Here is a 19,157-nt window from a genome sequence, read left to right as displayed (position 1 = left end):
ATAATGACTGCTGTTTATCTTTTTAACTGCTCCTGCTTCTTCAAAGACATTTTCGGTGTACTATTTAGCTTGAATATTGTTTCAAGCTTTTGTACTGTACATTGAGCTTTTTGTCAGTTTTTTTTTGTCACTGAATGTTTGAATATCCATTAATTAATCGAATTTCAGTGAATATCATTTGTAAACTTGACGTTTTGTAAGTAGGGACCCCAGATCAAAGTCCATGTGTACAGCAAAATAATGTCAGGCAGGTTTCACGTGCTTTGATATGTACCCTACATATGGTCATTATTCTAACTGCATAGCACTCTTTGATATGTTTTTCCCATTTTTGCTTCTATACTTATTCCTCCATCCAGCCCTATGGTTTGTCAGTCTTTATGTCTTAAACATCCCTAATAGCTGTGCATTATTTCTGTAATGAGGGCCTGTTAGGAACACATTTTGCTTTTCTGCAGTCTGCTGCCTCCATGCACATGATGCCACGATGGAGTGAACAGAAAACAGCCACCTTCAGGTCACACAATAGACAGATTCTGCTGACCAAAGAGTCTGCCACACACTCCATTAGTTGTGGGTGTGGTGTTTTGGAGGTGGAAGGAGACACGGTACAACTGTGTTCATTAATCAATGTCACAGGAAAATAAGTTAATAGAAAGAGAGAAGAGAAACGTAGACCACCATGTTCTTTGGTTTATGCAGTGAAATAAAAGCCCTCTCACGCTTTTCTGACCCTCAGTGGTAACATAAATGAGGAGAAGCAGGCAAATTATTGGGGCTATTTGCTTTTCTCTGTTTTTTACATTAAATGAATTAGCAGGAGGGAAGACTGTTAAGGTGTTTCCCTGCATATGTTGTATTTTAATTCATTTACAAATATATCTTATCCTACAATTCTCATGCTGGTTAAAGTGATTGTTAGTGAAAGTCAATAGCTTTGTTTGTGCTTATGCTTGGAAATAAGGATCAGCATGCAATATTCTTTGTTTGTGAATGAAAAGCTGCTGTTTCACCGTTCAATTTGTGATTGTGAAATGGTAGAACTCAGGCAGCTCTGCATACTCTCTGAAGTAAACAATCAACAGACACAATCACACTTCAAATTGGTTGCCGGATTGATTTTTTTCTCAGCTCTTAACAATTTCTTAGAGTGTCGGTTTGCTACTCAGTACTCAGTTATCTCCTGCTGTTTGCAATTGCTGTTCCATCTCTATTACATGCTAATGTTAGAATAAATGTTTGTTAGTATTCCCTCATTGTAAAACTCTCTTCTAGTTGTGAAGTATAGTATATATGAAATTTGGTTCTTCATCAATGGAAAGGACCAAGTTTAATTTAACAGTATAATTTAACCAAGTGCTTTGGAATTGTTCACTGGACTGAAAATTTACCCAAATTTAACAGACATGGGTCCTATAAATTGCAGCCTTATTGAGCTCAGGCAATTTGATTCTTGCGAGAAAAAAATATTTAAAGAAAAGCAAGACAAGATGTCAAATGGCCAACATTTCCATCTAACGGTTTTTCCACTTAATGGGTAATGACGGCAAAACAAAACACAAACTACCTATTTTCCAGCAAGCCAACAAAACAAAACAAAAACCCTATTTAAAATTATACATGTACTATAAATGTACTTGTGACTTTTAATTCCTCTATTCATTAATACTTAGACTATATAGTATACCCTGAAGCACTGTTTCTTGGACCACTGGCTGGCTAATGGGACACATAGCTGATGTTCACACAGCTGGGATGGGATCAATTTCTACCCAATACCTCATTAACAATCGCTGTGTGCCTGAGATGGGCTCCAAACCAGAACAGAATAAGCATACATTAATGAGCTGGCAAATACTATTAAAATAGAGAGGCACAATGTAATTGCACACCATTTACAATTTATGAGATCGTTGGATACAGATATCCATATTTTCCCTTTGTTTATTCTCTTGGTGAACTGGCATGGTTCGGATAAACACTTCTGGAGAGTTTATGTTAGCAGAGGGACGTCAGGAATTTTGTCTCACAATATATTTCTGTTTATAAAATGTGGCATGCCTAATTTAACTCGTATGGTCTTGCTGATTTTTTTAAACTACAGGAGTGCAGGAAGGGTAAGCTTGAATATGCAAAGAAATATCCCTGCTGTATAATTTCCAGGTCTGATCCTCGAGGCAGTTTCAGATATTTGTACATGTAAACGTTGAGTTGAACATCTGCCTCCTGTTACTGTAGAACACTTCACTACCATCTGTTAGGCATTCGACAAGCTGATATATACTTCTGTTTAGTCGTCAAGACTTAATTTTCCCAACTCCTCTCATTTATAGTACTCTAATCAGCTACATTTGGTGACATCTATACAGTACGAATACGTTGTAAAACCAGTACAAACCTAGAATTTGTCCGTAGATCTTCGTTTAACTCAGTAACCAGTATCATAATGAATAATATCTACTTGCAGACATTTCACCCTATTGTGCTGAACTCATCATAAATAGGATCTACTTTTCCAAATGCTCTGCACAATGAAGTTCCTCGCTATGTGTTAATATTCCCCTCCTTGTTTTTGTCCCTTTGCTCTAGGTTCACCTCTTCCAGCTGTCGTTCTACGTTGGCGGCAAGCTGTGAGCAAAGATTCCACTCGTGGTGCCCTCAGCAGTCCTCAGATGCTTGTCCTTGACACCCAAATGCTGTTTTTCAATTGTTGTGCCAATGGCCTTTTATGAGTTATGACAGCGGCAGCTCAAGGAGTCCCCTTTTCCCCGTGATATCATGAAGACGGGTCCTAGAAGTCGCTTCTTAAAGGAGTTTACTTGCAAGATATGAGTATTCTGAGCCCAGTCACAGATAATAAATCAAACCTTGTGGGAGTCGTGGGAGGCCCAGAAGAATTCCATAGAGGCATGCAGTCAGAGGAGTTATTTAGCAGAAAACTCAAATCCCTCAATGGTAGTATGGGACCACCAGGCTCCAACATGCAGGGCAAGCATGACGGTCCTGGCAAAACAAATGGCGCTCCAGCCATGCCTAAAATGGGCGTCAGGGCCAGAGTAACAGAATGGCCACCAAGGAAAGATGGATGGGATGGACGGCCATCGCAAAACTATCAGAGTGTCGTACCAATATTTCAGAACGGCCAGCAGGACCATAGTGTGGATTTGATTTCCCAAGAAGAACCAGTCTGTTTGGAAGTGGACTTTTCTGATGCAAAGTATACATTGAATGACCTCCTTAGCCACTCGCCATTGAAAGGTCTTCACCCTATTCGTCAACGCAGCAATAGTGATGTCACAATCAGCGATATTGACTCTGAGGATGTAGTAGACCAGAGAGGAGTCAATCCAAACACTGGGGCCTCTTTACACCGGGAATATGGAAGTACATCCTCCATTGACCGACAAGGTTTAAGTGGAGATGGCTTTTTTACCATGCTTAAGGGCTACAGAGTAGATACAATGGACCACCGCAGTGTTGCACCTCAGGGTTTTCCTGAGTTGTTGCGTTGCGATACCTCCCTCTCCCCCAGTTTACAGACAGCCGCCCAGATCGCCAGGGGAGAGTTTGTCACAATTCCAGGCTACGACTACGTAGACAGCTCTCTCCTCTACAGCAGGGAACGGGAAAAATCCTTCATGAGACGCCTCAAATCAGAGTCGTCCGAACCATCTTTGTTCCGGAAATTGCGAACGATTAAGAGCGAGAGTGATGCTTTGAGACTCTCTCTTGAGGATGATCGACGACCCCTCAGTTTTCAAAAATGCTTTGCTCACTACGATGTCCAGAGTGTTCTTTTTAACATCAGCGAAGCGGTGGCAAGCAGAGCTAATCTGAGTCAGAGGAAGAACACCACTACTGGGGCTTCTGCTGCTTCTGCTGGAGGATTGCCTGGTGTTGGAGCCAGTGCTCTACTGGGACTTGGACCAGATGCTGGAGCAATAGCATGTAGCGGGAACTCTGTCTTCTTTGAGTCACCTCTGGGTAGCAGAGAGGATTTGAACCCAAAGGAGAACTTAGATGTCGATGAGGGGGACGGAAAGAGCAATGGTCTGGTCTTGGGCTGCCCGCACTTCCGTAACGAGATTGGCGGTGAGGGCGAGAGAAAGATTTCACTTTCCAGATCTAACAGTGGCAACTACAGTGGATTGTCAGAGAGCTGTTCTTTTGAATCTTCGCTAAGCTCCCACTGCACCAATGCAGGCGTCTCCGTTCTGGAGGTCCCTCGAGAAAACCAGCCCATCCACAGGGAGAAGGTCAAACGCTATATCATTGAGCACATTGACCTTGGTGCTTATTACTACCACAAGTTTTTCTATGGAAAGGGTAAGAAATCTGTCTCAATGTTTTTCTGATAGGTTGCTATTCAATAGTTTTACCATCGGAGTCTATCTTTACTGTCATTTCTAACTTTTAAGAGCTTTTGGATGACACATTTGATTAAAAAAAAGGAACAATTGGATAAAAAGAAAAATTCTAGTCTAAAACATCTCTCAAGAGGCTGCTGGATAACAGAAACTTACTGTAATACCCTTAGAACCTAGTATATCTGAGTCATATACAATGATATGTAAATGTGTGCACGTTTCACAGACTGTGCTCCAATGATAACATTGACAATAACGTCTCCTTCCTTGGAATATATTTCCTTGAGAAAAAGCTATCGCAGTGAGAGAACAAGTTATCCAGAGAAACAGCTTTAGCTCATCATATCAGATATCTGCACGTCCCAGTTATTTGTACAGGACCAGATGATATTAGGACAAGAACAATAGCTGGCTTGTTTTAGGTAACAAGGGTGTATGTTTCTCTTCCTTGGGGGAGGAGCACCCATGTCATCTCTGGATATTTCTCTTAACCTTGCTATGAAGCTTTGATTGGTCATGTGAGAAGAGGTGAGTGAGAGGGTGTGTTGCAGCTGTTCCCCACGGGGGGCCAACGGGGTGTGAGGACCTTTCTTACCAAACTATCAGGTCAACAAAACCACTCCAAGGTCCCTGTTCGCCCCATTAAAACACCTGTGAGCGTGGCTCCAAATACCCATGCCAGCCCAACCCATCGCATCATTATACATATCTGTTTTCCCACTGTCTTGGGATTGGCTGCTCTCAGCGTATTGGATTTCCTAACCTTAAGCCCCGCAGAAAACAGCTGCTTCACCTTTTAGCACCCACATATGCCCTAATGTCCTCAAAACAGGCTCTGCTTTAAATTAAGCTTAGAGTGTCAGATTTTAACTTCACCAAAGGCCCTCCTGGTGAGGTTAATGAGACTATTACTGTATGTTTGGATGTACCATTGAACTTTCTCGGATAATCACTGACTGTGAAAGGCTCCCTCCTTTCCTCCCGCTCCCGAGAAATGTTTTTTTACAGGGTGTTTAACCTTTCCACAAGCGTAGACCACTCGATATAGATGAAGTGCCATGTGTAGCTGTCACTTTCGTTTTCTTGTTCATCTCTTTCCGTAAAAATGATGCTTTTTTCACACTTTGTATATTTAGCCCTTTGCCCTTTTTATGAGGTGTTTTATTGGAAAGACAAGTCTGTCATCACCTTAGACACAAACACACCCATACGCAAACAAAGATACAGACCCACACGAGCATGACCGTGAGTCATAGTTTTACAAGATACTACTTTTATAATAGTAATCATACCAAGAAGAATACATTTTATTTAAATGTTAAAGCTTTTACAAGTAAAGCATATGATACATTACAATAAAAAGAGTCGGGTTGAAGAGGCTGCGTATTGCAAAGGGGCAGGACTACAAACTTGAGGTCTTATTTGACATGACAAGCCAGGCCATCTATTTTGTGACCTTTGGCATATTGTCAACACCAAGTGATGTGACATGTTACGCAAAAGCGTCGACAAAAAAAAAACTTTCTGCTGCAGTCGACACCATTAGTATTTAGTTTCCTCCTGGTCTTCTTACCATTTGAGCTCATGCTTCACAGAGTTTGCTACTCAGTCCACTATCCCTGACAAGCCATGCATTCCTCTCATTGCCAACACTGCCTTACCTCGAGACAGTTTATTTATTATTCATGCTGAAATGAGCTTTGCGCCCATTCAATCTAAAAAAGACAGGCAGATTTGCATTTAAGATGCGTGCTCAAAGCGGCGTGGACAAAAAAATCTTGTCCATCGGCAGGAATCTAATAAAATTGAGCAAAGATTCCTTTCATTTCTTTGGCTTTGCCACATTTATGCATATTTGATGTTGTATCAAAAATGTTTCAATTCCATAAACAAATATAATAATATAGCCTCCACTTCCTAAGAACCTGTTATCTGATATGAGATCTATTCATATCCTGCATAGAATGCAGTCCACTGATACTGATGAGTTACAGTTGCTTAATGGAAATACTATTTTGTTTTCTATTTTTTTTATATTAAACCCAAGAGCTGAAATTATGAATGAATCAATTTGATTTTTTTTGTTTGACCACCCTTCTCATATTTAACAATGACCAAAGCTTGAATTTTAACTCTAAAAGCTTTTATAATTATTTCAGTACACATAATTGCTAAGGTTGTTTTTTCATCAGCGAGCAAAAAACTCAGACATATGTCACATGTCAACGCTCAACTGTTCTGATTAATTGCTCTTTTTTCAAATGTGTCTCCAGAGCATCAAAACTATTTTGGTGTGGACGACCATCTGGGACCTGTGGCAGTAAGCATCCGTAGGGAGCGATTGGATGATGGAAAGGAGAAAGATGGCATGCAGTACAACTATCGAGTCACCTTCAGAACCAGTCAGGTGAACTAAGAATCTGTTTGCTCGATTAATATCATAAAACATTCTGTATCTTTGATGGATCCATGGTAGTGACACATATTTCCTCAAAGAATATTGACTTATCTCCTGAACATACTTTTAAGTGCTCTTCCTCACATTACTTTCGGTCCAATATATTCAAGTCGCTAAGGTCACATTCAGGCCGTACAAGGGTGTTTTCATATAAAATGCAACCTTCGCTCTTCTTAGGTGAATTTCAGATAATGTAACCGCCGTGTTTTATCAAAACACAATTGATGACCTTAATAGTACATAACAGATATTGTACATAAATGAAACACTATTGCTCAATCTCAAATAAAGGTACATTTGTTATTGAATACTGTTAAATGAGAGGAAAAATTATGATTAGGATTCCACTTTGGTTTTTTCGTGTTCATTCAAACATATGTAATATTTGCCCATGACATTGGTGATGAGTATGTATAACCTATGACACATTTAGTGTTGAGTGCCTAGAGAATGCCCTGAAAGACACATCTGACTTCACAAAGAAATGGTCAATTCAACGTGTATTCATGTTTGCCTTATGATCATCTACCTGCATCGTAAAAGTGCCCATATCTAAAATGTCCTTTCAACTCCGAGACGGGAAAGTGCGTCCTTGAATTATGATAATAAGCGCTAGGTCTCTCGAGAGTGAACCTCCACTGCCTGACCTAGCATATTGGCTGCCTTGCAAAACAGCTTCACTTTGCATGTTTTTACGGCATCCTTTGTAGGTTTTTATGTGCAAAGAAATGCTTGACTGGCCATGAAAAGAAGGGAAAGCATGCTCTCCCTACAGCTACATTAAACAACCAACTGCCTCCTTAGATTCTGTGACACTCCAGCAGACGTGGTCTCATTGCCACTGGCCTCGCATACTCTCCCTCAACAAGGCATACATAGAGTACAACATTATTAATCAACAAAATGGAATCCTCCATCTCATGGTCCCTGGTGGTTACAGGAGCCCCCTCACTGTTAGATGCTTGGTGGTCTAAGGCAATGAATAATTCAGGTGTAACAGATGTGGCAGGCGAAGAAATGTCACCGATATCCAGCACCATTCTTAGGTTCTGGCGACCTTCCCTCGATAAAACAATGTATCTGGGTCATGCCAACGCTGCACGTAGCATGCAGTTTAAACTGCCGAACCACTGGAGCGTTTATTTGTTGCATTAAGCCCTGGCACTTTTTCCCTCTGTGTCCCACTCTAACTGTTAAGTAATCTGCATTTCAGCATGCCACTATGTCCCAGCCCGCATAGATAGGAGTAGATTTCATCGGTGTAAAATGTGTCTGTAATGTTCCTAACAACAACACGTCGTTACTGGTAGCGTTTAACACTATTTGTTTCAACCATTACTGGCACATTAATGGCAGGAACACTAAAATACCCACTTGTTCTAGTGTTCACTTTGACTATTTTCATTATTTACAATGGGAGATGTTAATGCTACCCATCTCGGCTGTAATTAGCCATTGCCCTGAATAAATGCCCTGGTGCGAAATGAAATGGAAGCACCATAGCTGGATCTTGAAATAGCAAGCATGAGCCTACTCATTTGGATATTGGTTCAAAATGATTCAATCCATCACCAGATGTGTGTTCCAGCGTTGCTGACCTACATGGTGGGGCAACACACAGAGATCTAACCCTAATACATTTTTAGCCACAACTTTAGGTACACCTGCATGAAAAGCTGCATTACCAAAGTGTTTTGATGTAAACTGTCAAAACGGTATTAAAAAATATGCCTATTACTGGGTTGAACTTTCAATGGTAAAAAATATATCGATAAGTGCATCCAATGTTTTGGTCGTAGGGTAACAGAGCCTCGTTTTCAAATCTTCACCATATTCATTCTAACAGCTAACCACCCTGCGAGGAGCCATCTTGGAAGATGCAATCCCATCCACAGCAAGACATGGGACAGCCCGTGGATTGCCCCTAAAGGAAGTACTTGAATACGTAATCCCGGAGCTCAACATTCAATGTTTGAGGCTGGCAATCAACTCTCCTAAAGTTTACGAACAACTCCTGAAGTTGGACGAACAAGGGGTAAGTGCACTCCTGTTTTATTGATGCAGAGCAGTTGGATGTTATGGTTTGTTTGAGCCTTACCTGGATTAGACGAACACTAAAATTTGGATCCCTGACGCCAGCCTTAAGAACATCGTATGCTTAAATTGAGTGCCTGCCTTGATTATTTATATTCGCCTGACCTGATTTCATAAGTCTTTCTTATAGTGAATAACTTGCTAATATGTCCTTGAAGAGGTATTTTTCTTGAATGGGCCAGGATGTCACCTGATATTATCTACACGTCAATGGTATTTTAGTGATTAGAACACGGACAGGTATTTGACAGGGAAAAGTGTGCAGGGATAAAGCAGCATGTCACAGGTTTCCTGCCTATTGGAGACATGGCTCTTTATCAGTGTAATTGCATTGGTTAACATAAACCGTTCCTTCCAAATGTCAAGGGACAGCCGCTTAAAATGGGAATGAGAGTGGCATTTCCCCCTGGTATATCAAGAATTTGTTCAACTGTTTAAAACAGGAGTCAAGTAATTGCTCTAAATTGAGTTAAACATATATTAAAAAGCTAACTTGTTGAAAAAAAATAGTAACCACTTTTTTATTGAGCATCTGATCAAGATTATTGCTTTATAGATGGTTAAGAATACTATAAATTACCTGGAAATTCAGCAGCGGATAAATGTAAAGTGAAGAGTACAATTTCACAGGATCTTTTTTGTGTGGTATTTCGTATGATTTTTTTTCTGGGCAAATAGTTATATTTCTAAAAGATTATATTGTCTGTGTTTGCTGGCTAGTGAGAGAAGACCTTCACAATATCTACACAATCAGTCGTGCAGGGACAAAATCCCTCTAAGCAAAACATTCGTTTGCTGTAATCGCCAGGATATAAAAAGAGATAAGAGCGCATAAATGTATTTCACATGTGTGCAGACAGACTGGAATATGCATCAGTCTGTAGACATTTTGGAATATGAGTTGATGCGAACGTAAATTGCATTCTTATGTGTGCTTTGCATGTATTGTATAAAACATCTGGAGGCCCCACCTGGAAAATGACCAACCCTTTTTTTAAAAATCACTCTTGCATGTTATCTGAAACATTATATTCTAGATTTTAACAAGGATCGAGAGGAACAAGATTAAGTCTTTTGGTGTTAGATTATGGTATCTTTGTGTCACAGTAATACGAACTAATTTCATTTTTCTGATTACAAATATCTTTGTGCCATTGATTATAGTTGCGTAAATGGCAAAGCCTCATACTGAGACATTAATTGCAATGCCTCCCCTCACTTAAAAAATTCAATCACCTATCATCATATATAAACATGACAATTACTAAAAATGAGTTAGTTTCACTTCATTTATTGTGCACAAGCTCTCCATTAAATACAAAAAGTCAGTTTTAGTGCCTTCATAAATACTTTAGTGTTTTTCTACTTTTAGGAGCTGCAGAGGGAGACGTACATTTGGGGATATTTTGTTTGTTTGATCAGTTGCAACCACTTCAGGAAAAACTATTTAAAGATCTACTGCCAGCTCCCCGTTGCGCCTCTTATGTCTACTGTTGCGTTTGCACTTTTGAAGCAATAACAAATTCCAACCGCGTCAATGTAATTGCCCTTGCCATCTCGGCCGGCGTCTTAACAAGAGGAAAAGGTTACACGTACCCAATAAGATGTTTTTTTTTTTCCAAAGGGAAAGAACCTCATCTTGCCATTGCCACTGCTTGACATGGTATAATAGCCTTCTGTCAGTTCTTCCACTTTAGCGCACAGCAGATTGCCTGATAGAGGAAGTCACTATGACAACACTGTCAGCGGTATACCAAGAGATGATGACCTGTAAGGGAGGAGAGAAGCAATTTTACTTTGTTGTTGTTGCTACTTCTCACATCCACACAAACATTCTTCTTCTTAGCTGTATAAACGTATTGACCCTAGGTCAAGAGCAAGAATATGTCCTCAAGTCAGGATATGGGCAACAGGTGCCAAATACGGAGGCAGGTGGTCATTTATTATTTCCCCTTTGGCCCTTTGTTTTTGTCCGCTTCAAAAGGGCAGGGAACCATTAAAGATTGATGCTGGTAGAAAAGCCTGTGTGTAATTTTGACCTGGCCAGTAATAATAATACCCGCAGTAAAACAAACAAAAAAAAAGGCAAACCTTCGGCTTCTGTTTTGACTTTGCCATTCATGCGTGTGTCTTAAACGAAAAAATACAATAATAATATTGTTGCTAGTAGAAAGAACTTGCAATACTTTGCTGTAATTCACAAATTCACTGCTTGATATTCACATCTGTGGCTGTTTATCACCAATTGAGGCCCATGCAGCGTCATGGCATTATAAAAAGGGAAGTTCGGCTCTTTTTTAGAGGAGGTTATGAAAGCCATCGCATTAGCTTTGACATGGTGGGCACTCCCGGGCTGTTGAGTGCACCATGCAGAGTATACACAAGTGTTTTTTATATGCGGTACTTCAACAACAGGAAAGTATACTTGCTCTCTGAGTGTGTTTCCTTGTGTGTATGTCGTTCATTCCCAGCTAAGTTTCCAGCACAAGGTTGGTGTGCTTTATTGTAAAGCGGGCCAGAGCACCGAGGAAGAAATGTACAATAATGAGAGTGCTGGGCCAGCGTTAGAGGAGTTTTTGGACCTGCTGGGACAAAGAGTTCGCCTCAAAGGTTTCACCAAGTATCGAGCGCAGCTTGATAACAAAAGTAAGGCAAATGGTATACATCAAGGGTGTCAAACTCGGGTTGGTTCGCGGGCCGCATTAACGTCAACGCCATTTCATTTGGGCCGGACTATTTTAGATCTAATATTTAGATTTTTTTTTATTGAATTAAAAGGACTGGATCAAAAGCTGTAAATAGTCCGTTTTTATAGATCTAAAACAATGTTTATTTGATCTTTTTTTCTTAGTAATGGAAAATGTATTTTAATCATGTTTTTCATTTCAAAAGGAAAAAATATATTTTTTTAAATTATGTTCAATATTAAACTGGAAAAAGAAAAATATTTATATATTTATTTTTAGATTTTACAAAATGTTTTTTGAACTAAAAACACAAAAGAAAAAAATGTAATTAAAACATTGCAATGATTGATTTTAAAAAGGGGAAAATCAGGAAATGTAATGTACATCTATAATCATTTGAATTTGATCTTAAAACAGAAAGTCGGCACTCATCATTTACTTTCTCGGGCCGCACAAAATGATGCATCGGGGCAGATTTGGCCCCCGGGCCGCCACTTTGACACCTGTGGTATACATGATAAACAGTGCTCAAATTACATACTGTACCTTCAAGTCTTTAGTAATTTGTTTTGTTTTGTTTTTTTGCCATTCTAGCCGATTCCACAGGCACACATTCTCTCTACACTACCTATAAGGACTACGAGCTGATGTTTCACGTGTCCACCATGCTCCCCTACACGCCCAACAATAGACAACAGGTATGTGGACACCACAATCATAAAACCTTTTTTTTCTTCTATTTTAAGGCTAGTCTTTAGACCCTAAACAACTTTCTTCATTCCCGCTGACTCCTGCCAGTCAGCTTCTCGCTTCTCCCCTGGACCATTTTGCCACAATAACGACCAGTCAGTTGAAACTCTCAGCATTTCCATGGCAACAGTACCTCATAGTTGGATTTTAATCAATGTATCCCCAGGGGCTGGACCTGCCTATCTACACTAACAAGTGAAATTAAATTATTGCAGCTACCGCTTGACAACCATTGGTGCCATAAATCTGCAATCATTAAGGTCCACTAGTTTTACAGATTCCTTTCTCAAGATGTGTGCTCCTTAAACACAAGGTGGCCTTCAGACACCTGTGATTTTGGTCATTTATTATATGTAACAAAATCGGCTCACTTAATTTAAACCTCTTTGGCAATCTTTCAACATGACCGAATTGATTTTGCCACAATCAAATTCTCACATTCACCGCTGCAAACTCTATTTCAGCGATCTAATTTCACTTAATCCTGAAAATACAGAGTGAGAAAATAACCCAACAAAAGAGGCTGTCTGTTTAGTTTCAGGGATTGATGTTCGTTACCCTAAAGTCCTGGACTTACTGAACAAATCTTTGTTTTTGAGTAAATACACCACCCATTCTAGTAAGCTTAAAAGTAACTGAGGTCTGTTTGGAATTATGAAATTTAAAAAAAGAGATTGTCTTTTTTTTTCCTTGTATAAACTGATTTCCTCTGCTTTTTCTTTTTAGTTGTTACGGAAAAGGCACATCGGCAATGACATCGTCACAATAGTGTTCCAGGAGCCTGGGGCGCTTCCTTTTACTCCAAAGAGCGTCCGCTCTCATTTCCAACATGTGTTTGTCATTGTCAAAGTCCACAATCCCTGCACGGATAACGTCTGCTACAGGTAAAAAAAATATTCACAAAAAGTACCTTCCTTAAAAGTTATCTTTAAAATTCACAATGCATGTTGTAACATGTCACACCGGTATATAGTGTTTCAACTTAACAAGACAAAGAAGGTGTGTATCATGTTTTTGCTGGATTTGCATAAATTCAGCGTTATTTTTTAAAATTTTATTCAAACAATGCGTCTTTTTTCTCTGTTCTATCATGAAACGGTTGTCATGCCATTTGGAAATTTGGAAGAATTTTTTTTGATCAAATTTAAAAGCTCTGCATTCTTTCACCATAGTATTATGCCTACAGCTTTACACTGTGCTTTTTATAAAAGTAATTCAGTTAAGGCATACCTTTTATTTTGTTTTCCAGTGTGTCCGTGTCCAGGTCAAAGGATGTGCCTCCGTTCGGCCCTCCTATTCCAAAGTCTGTGACCTTTCCAAAGTCTGCAGTTTTTAGGGACTTCCTCCTGGCCAAAGTGATAAATGGAGAAAACGCCGCACATAAATCGGAGAAGTTCCGAGCCATGGCGACCAGAACGCGGCAGGAGTACCTAAAGGACCTGGCAGAAAACTTTGTTAGCACTGCTACAATTGACTCTGCTGTCAAATTTAGTTTCATTAACCTCGGGGCCAAGAAGAAGGAGAAAGTGAAACCCAGGAAGGATGCTCACGTGTTCAGCGTTGGAGCCATCACTTGGAGCGTTCGGGCCCGGGACTTTGGCCAGTCGTTAGACGTGGACTGCTTGCTCGGCATATCCAATGAGTTTATTGTGCTTATTGAGGAGGACTCCAAAAATGTGGTCTTCAACTGTTCTTGCCGCGATGTCATTGGTTGGACTTCAGGGATTATGAGTATAAGGATCTTCTATGAGCGTGGGGAATGTATCATGTTGTCTGCCCATGACAACTGTGGAGAAGACATTCGGGAGATGGTGCAAAGATTAGAGGTGAGACCTTCAAAAAATGTTGTATAAGATAAAAAATTCGCATATCACTGCATTGCATCCTTGGACAGATTATATGATATTCATGCTTCAAACCAGGTGATAATTGCATTGCAAGTTAGATGGACTTCAAGACTAGCTCACTGTAAATTTCCTTTCTTTTAAAATGTCAGGAAAAAAACGGTGCCAATACTACTATAAACCTAAATTACCCAGAGCTTAGAAATGAGAATGGAGAATGAAAAAGAAGGATTCATATGTAGCCCAAGGGCAATGATTTTGCATAATGCAAACACTCCAAAAGACTTTTTCATAGGAGCCAACTTAGTTCATACATTCATTACACGAAAGAACAGAGCAGGTCATATTAGCATTTGTGATTAACAAAAGGGCATCTCTTACTCATTACCCATGCTAATCTCTCTCACATTTGCAGGGCTCTTTCCCGTGGGATTTGCGACAGATCTTTCCCCCCAAAAAATGATACAAGTTTCTACTAACTGAGTGTCCATGCCTAAGATCCATGCCTAAAATGACCCTGCCCAATTTAACCCAAATGGGGTCTGTCTTCTTGTCCAGGAAGTTGACACAATTCTGTTTACATTAGAAGAATTTCGAGACAGTCAAGGGAATGACGTAATGGGAAGCAAGTAGATTGGTCGCTATTATAAAGCTGTGTAGCCTGTGTGAGAACACCACTAAAAGCTCAGCAATAACATCCTGCTCTCCAGGGTGTCGTTGAGCTTGGGAGCCCTGTGTTTGGATTTTATTGAACAAGTCATCACAATCCTATGTGTGGCCTTTTTCTTAGAGTTTTCCCGTGGGTTCAAGGGTTTTAAAAAATGATTATTTGGATTAGGATGATGAAACTATCGATTTTTATCTTTCAGTAAATATGTGGTCCATATTGGTGCGCTAAATCTCCTCGGGTTTAGACAGTAGGTTACCGGTGTCTAAACTACGACCCGTGGAGCAAGTCTGGCTCGCCGCCCAGTTTTTATTGGCCTGCAGTAAATGATCAAAATCTCATTGAATGTGGCCCACACAAGAAACTTAAATACAGCCGACATCGATTTGAACACTAGACTGTCCCAATGGAGCGTGAGTAACAAAACAGGTGACTCAAATCGTATCAAACTAATTATTTGTGTCACGAAGAAGAAAGACATGGTGGATCTACGGTGGTCCACTACGGCTCCAATCGCCCAGCAGGCTAGGATTTCTGCTAGTGTGAGAATCTGGTCAAGTGTTGACAGGCCAAAGTTTGAGTTAATGTGTCCCTGAAGCCAGCTGCCACTCTGGGGTATATAGTGGCAGTCAAGCACAACTGAACCGGCACTAATCTGGCGAGTGATTAAAGCTCATTGAGTGCCTTGTGATTTCTTCTCCAGCAATTCTAGAGAAAACAGTTTTGGGAAAGCATCCAGTAAAATGGTGGGTGCACTCACTCACGCTGGAGTGAGACCTGCGAATAGCTTGTTCAAATTATGTTGTCAGGCTAAAAATAGGTTGTGTGCTTTCATCTATGACCTCTTTTTTGGTCTGGTTAACTTCCAGAATGACACAGAACTGTAAAGGATTTGCTGAGAATTGGTTTAAAGGCAGTACATTGTTGGTCATTTGTGATTTGAAATGGAGTCATCTCAATCAGGTCATTGGTTTCATTTCATTTTTTAATATCGCTGTTTCAGGTCACCACAAGAGGCTGCGAAACAATAGAGATGACTTTACGGCGTAACGGCCTGGGCCAGCTCGGGTTCCACGTCAACTTTGAGGGAATCGTGGCCGACGTCGAACCTTTTGGTTTTGCTTGGAAGGCGGGCTTGAGACAAGGTAGCCGATTGGTGGAGATCTGCAAGGTGGCTGTGGCTACACTCACCCATGAGCAGATGATCGACCTACTGCGTACATCGGTTGCTGTCAAAGTGGTTATTATCCAACCATATGAAGATGGGACCCCTCGAAGGTAAAAAAATGAAGTTGATCTTTTTTGTTTTTCTTTTGTTGGTCAGCGTTTTCTTTAAGTTGTCTTAGATGGTGTGCTGCGACACCGATGTCTTTTTAATGCTTGTGTGTTATTTTGACATTTTCTCTAATAGCTAAGCTAATTAATGGCGAAAAAAATGCTTACTGGTGCTTGTTTTTGCCCTGATGCTGACAGCTGCTTCCCAATGGAGTCTCTGTTTGTTGATGTAGCCACGGCGCACTCACAATCAGCATTTTTCGTTTATAATAATGGGGAGAACGTTTAGATTAATGGATAAAGTCTTCGCTCAACGGTTCACTTTTGCAGATTGCTTTTATTTCTGTCCTCCCCGTTCTTCTCTTGAGCAATTAGTGTGGGAGGGGCTGGCTTTTTGGGAACATTCACCCATGGCGAGACACCATTTCCCCTGAAATTAAAATGAGAGGAGCATATTTCAAATGATGTGATGAGAATAAATGGACTGTGTGAAATGCCTTTTCTCTGTGAGAGACAGTCGGTGCCATAAAATCACCTCAATGTCATTTTGAATAACAACCTTTAGTTTGTAAAAAGATTTAACTTATCACTTTTACACTCAGTTTTACGGCTTTTGTGGATGCTTTAAGCTACCGAACATTTATTTAAATTTGCCTGTAATCTCCGGTGTCTTTGTAGCTGACTTTTTAGCAAATCTGCCTCACACTCTAGCTTTCTTTTCAGGGTTTGTTCTCCCTCTCACTGTGAAGTTTTTTCTTCTTCTGGATACTCTGGTTTTATTCCATCTTCTAAAAACATCCATGATAGATCAAAAAGACTCGAAACTATACATAAATATCAAATGAGTTGTTTCCACAGCCAAGCATAAATAAATAACCTTTTATTCAACTTAAATTAAATTGAGTTGGACCTACTTCCTGTCATTTAGTTAAATTGACGTTAATAAAAGATGTTGTCCCAACTCGAGTCTATATTACCATACACCAACTGAATTGTTACATGGTGGAGAAATAAACATCTGTTTATGCATAATTTAGTTGTTTTTAGAGCTGTTCATTTCAATGTGAGTGATTTTGAACTAATGGAGCGATGTATCTATAATAGAAGGCAAAATACATTTATTATTTTTACATGTGTGGATCTGATTCCAGGCAACGGAGAAGCTCGATCATTTTCCCCCAGATGGTTGCCTAATATTCTTCCCTAGTGAATTCAACACAGCGGCCATTCTGGCTAAACTGATATTTAATCTCCTTACCAAAATCATCGAACATGAAAGAAAAATGATAGTCAATGTTTTCAGTGCAGGGCATCTGTGCCTTAGCTTTACTTTTGTGATTCAGTTGCTTGCCAAACACAAAAACTACTGCTGTTCCATGAGAACTGGCTCTTGTGAGTATTCTCCCAAGTATTGATCAAATCCAGAGCTGAAGGGTCAAGTGAAGAATCCTCTCGTTTTTATTTACTTTTTAAGAGAAGTAGCAGGTTCCTTCACTTTTTACTGGCTGTAAGTATTTCCGTCAACAATGAAGTGCACTGCTTTTTCCACGATGATCTCATGAGAAAGGAATTCAGCCAAGACTTGAAGCACCCTCTCAGTCCTCGGTGGCCCCAAAGATGAGGGCAAGATTAACAATAGTTTTAGTGTCATGACCTTCTAGTCAGCGTAACCTACTGTGTGCGCTCACGGTGTATATACTTTTGTTTCTCTTAGATAAATGTCATTTGAAAGGACAGCGTTTATTCAGTTACGTTATTCATGACATATCCAAGTTGATCTTCCCTTATTGTTTTTCGGCTTTACTTTTTCAAACTCTTGTAACGCATTGTATGCTGAGCCAAAACAGAAATAACTGTTACCTACAATATGATTGTATTTCATTACAAACGAGGATGTGGTTTGAGCCTTGTACAGCAGTGCCAGAGGCTTTTCCATAAATGTATTGAATTTGTTCCAACTTGGAAAAAAAAGAGCTTTGTGGAAATTCCCTTACACTAACGGTTGTTTAGAAAATGCTATGATGCACGATCTAAAGATCTGAATTATTTCATTGCGGATGTAAATATGCATTGACAGTGAAGCACAAATGAATGAATTTGCAATAATAGACCGAATGATACTAGTGTTTCTCGAGTCAGAAATCCATGTTATTCTGTTTAATTTTGTGTAAATCTTGTCATCCCTGGATTTAGTGTTTATATCTCAAATTAAAGAGAGCTCGATGTGCTTCCGACCCCTTGCTGATAGCAGGCTTTAGTTGTGACATTTCAATAGCTACGTATGACCTTTACTTTGAAGTTTTATCAGATTTGTCAACGTGTATTTTCATCTGGACACAGGCTGCATTTTTCACTTACCCTGATGACATACTGTGAAAAGCAAATGCTGCTAAACAAAAACATTCACATCCCCCATCACAAATTGCTCTGCTTAATCCCCTTCACTTTCTACAGAGGAGTTTCTTTCCTTCAGATGATTTGGCCAAGAAACTTTTGAGTTTTCTTTTTTTTTTCCTTAAACCTATTCACTGTTTAGCACACCTCCTTAATGAACCTCAGTACAATGGAAGCTCTACAAAGGGCGGCTCGAGGTCATACCCTTTCTGGCTCTTTGCTGTGACACGGAGTGTGGGAATGGATTAGCATGTCTTTCAATCCCTGGCCATGTCATTGAATTGACGGCTCTCTGACTGAGGTCCAAGGTCCTGTTGTCACACTCATCTAGTCAATTTTGTTAAGCGCCAAATGCCAAGTAAGCATGAATGTTGTTAGAAAATAGTCTTAAAATGGTTGAAATTGTTTCAAATTTCCGTCATGTAGGCCATCCTGATCAATTTGAAACAAAGCCGCTTTTCCTCGCATGTCTGCAATTGACAGAAAGCAGACTGTCATTTCACACCAACTTCTTCTTTAGTTGGTTGAATGACTTTACCAGCTTGTTTTTCCACCACAACGCAAAAGCACAGGTTTAGTGCTGCTTTCCTGCTGTTGATTTGTAGTTCCCCACTATACATT

The 19,157-nt window shown here is 39.9% G+C and overlaps 1 protein-coding gene across 8 annotated transcripts in view; it reads left to right on the top strand.

The window, feature by feature from the left end:
* LOC144084562 (signal-induced proliferation-associated 1-like protein 2) overlaps positions 1-19,157 on the top strand; it is a 61,627-nt gene that overhangs the window by 23,233 nt on the left and 19,237 nt on the right. For all 8 annotated transcript variants that reach the window (XM_077613122.1, XM_077613118.1, XM_077613117.1 and 5 more), the window contains exons 2-9: positions 2,590-4,326; positions 6,641-6,774; positions 8,672-8,860; positions 11,391-11,565; positions 12,201-12,304; positions 13,083-13,240; positions 13,606-14,182; positions 15,871-16,145. In XM_077613122.1, coding sequence (XP_077469248.1) covers positions 2,829-4,326; positions 6,641-6,774; positions 8,672-8,860; positions 11,391-11,565; positions 12,201-12,304; positions 13,083-13,240; positions 13,606-14,182; positions 15,871-16,145 — 3,110 coding nt within the window. In that variant the 5' untranslated portion in view covers positions 2,590-2,828. The remainder of the gene's footprint in view (positions 1-2,589; positions 4,327-6,640; positions 6,775-8,671; positions 8,861-11,390; positions 11,566-12,200; positions 12,305-13,082; positions 13,241-13,605; positions 14,183-15,870; positions 16,146-19,157) is intronic.

Source organism: Stigmatopora argus, chromosome 11 (genome assembly GCF_051989625.1).
Source record: "Stigmatopora argus isolate UIUO_Sarg chromosome 11, RoL_Sarg_1.0, whole genome shotgun sequence".
Taxonomy (NCBI): domain Eukaryota; kingdom Metazoa; phylum Chordata; class Actinopteri; order Syngnathiformes; family Syngnathidae; genus Stigmatopora; species Stigmatopora argus.
This window is presented reverse-complemented; position numbering and strand designations above follow the sequence as displayed.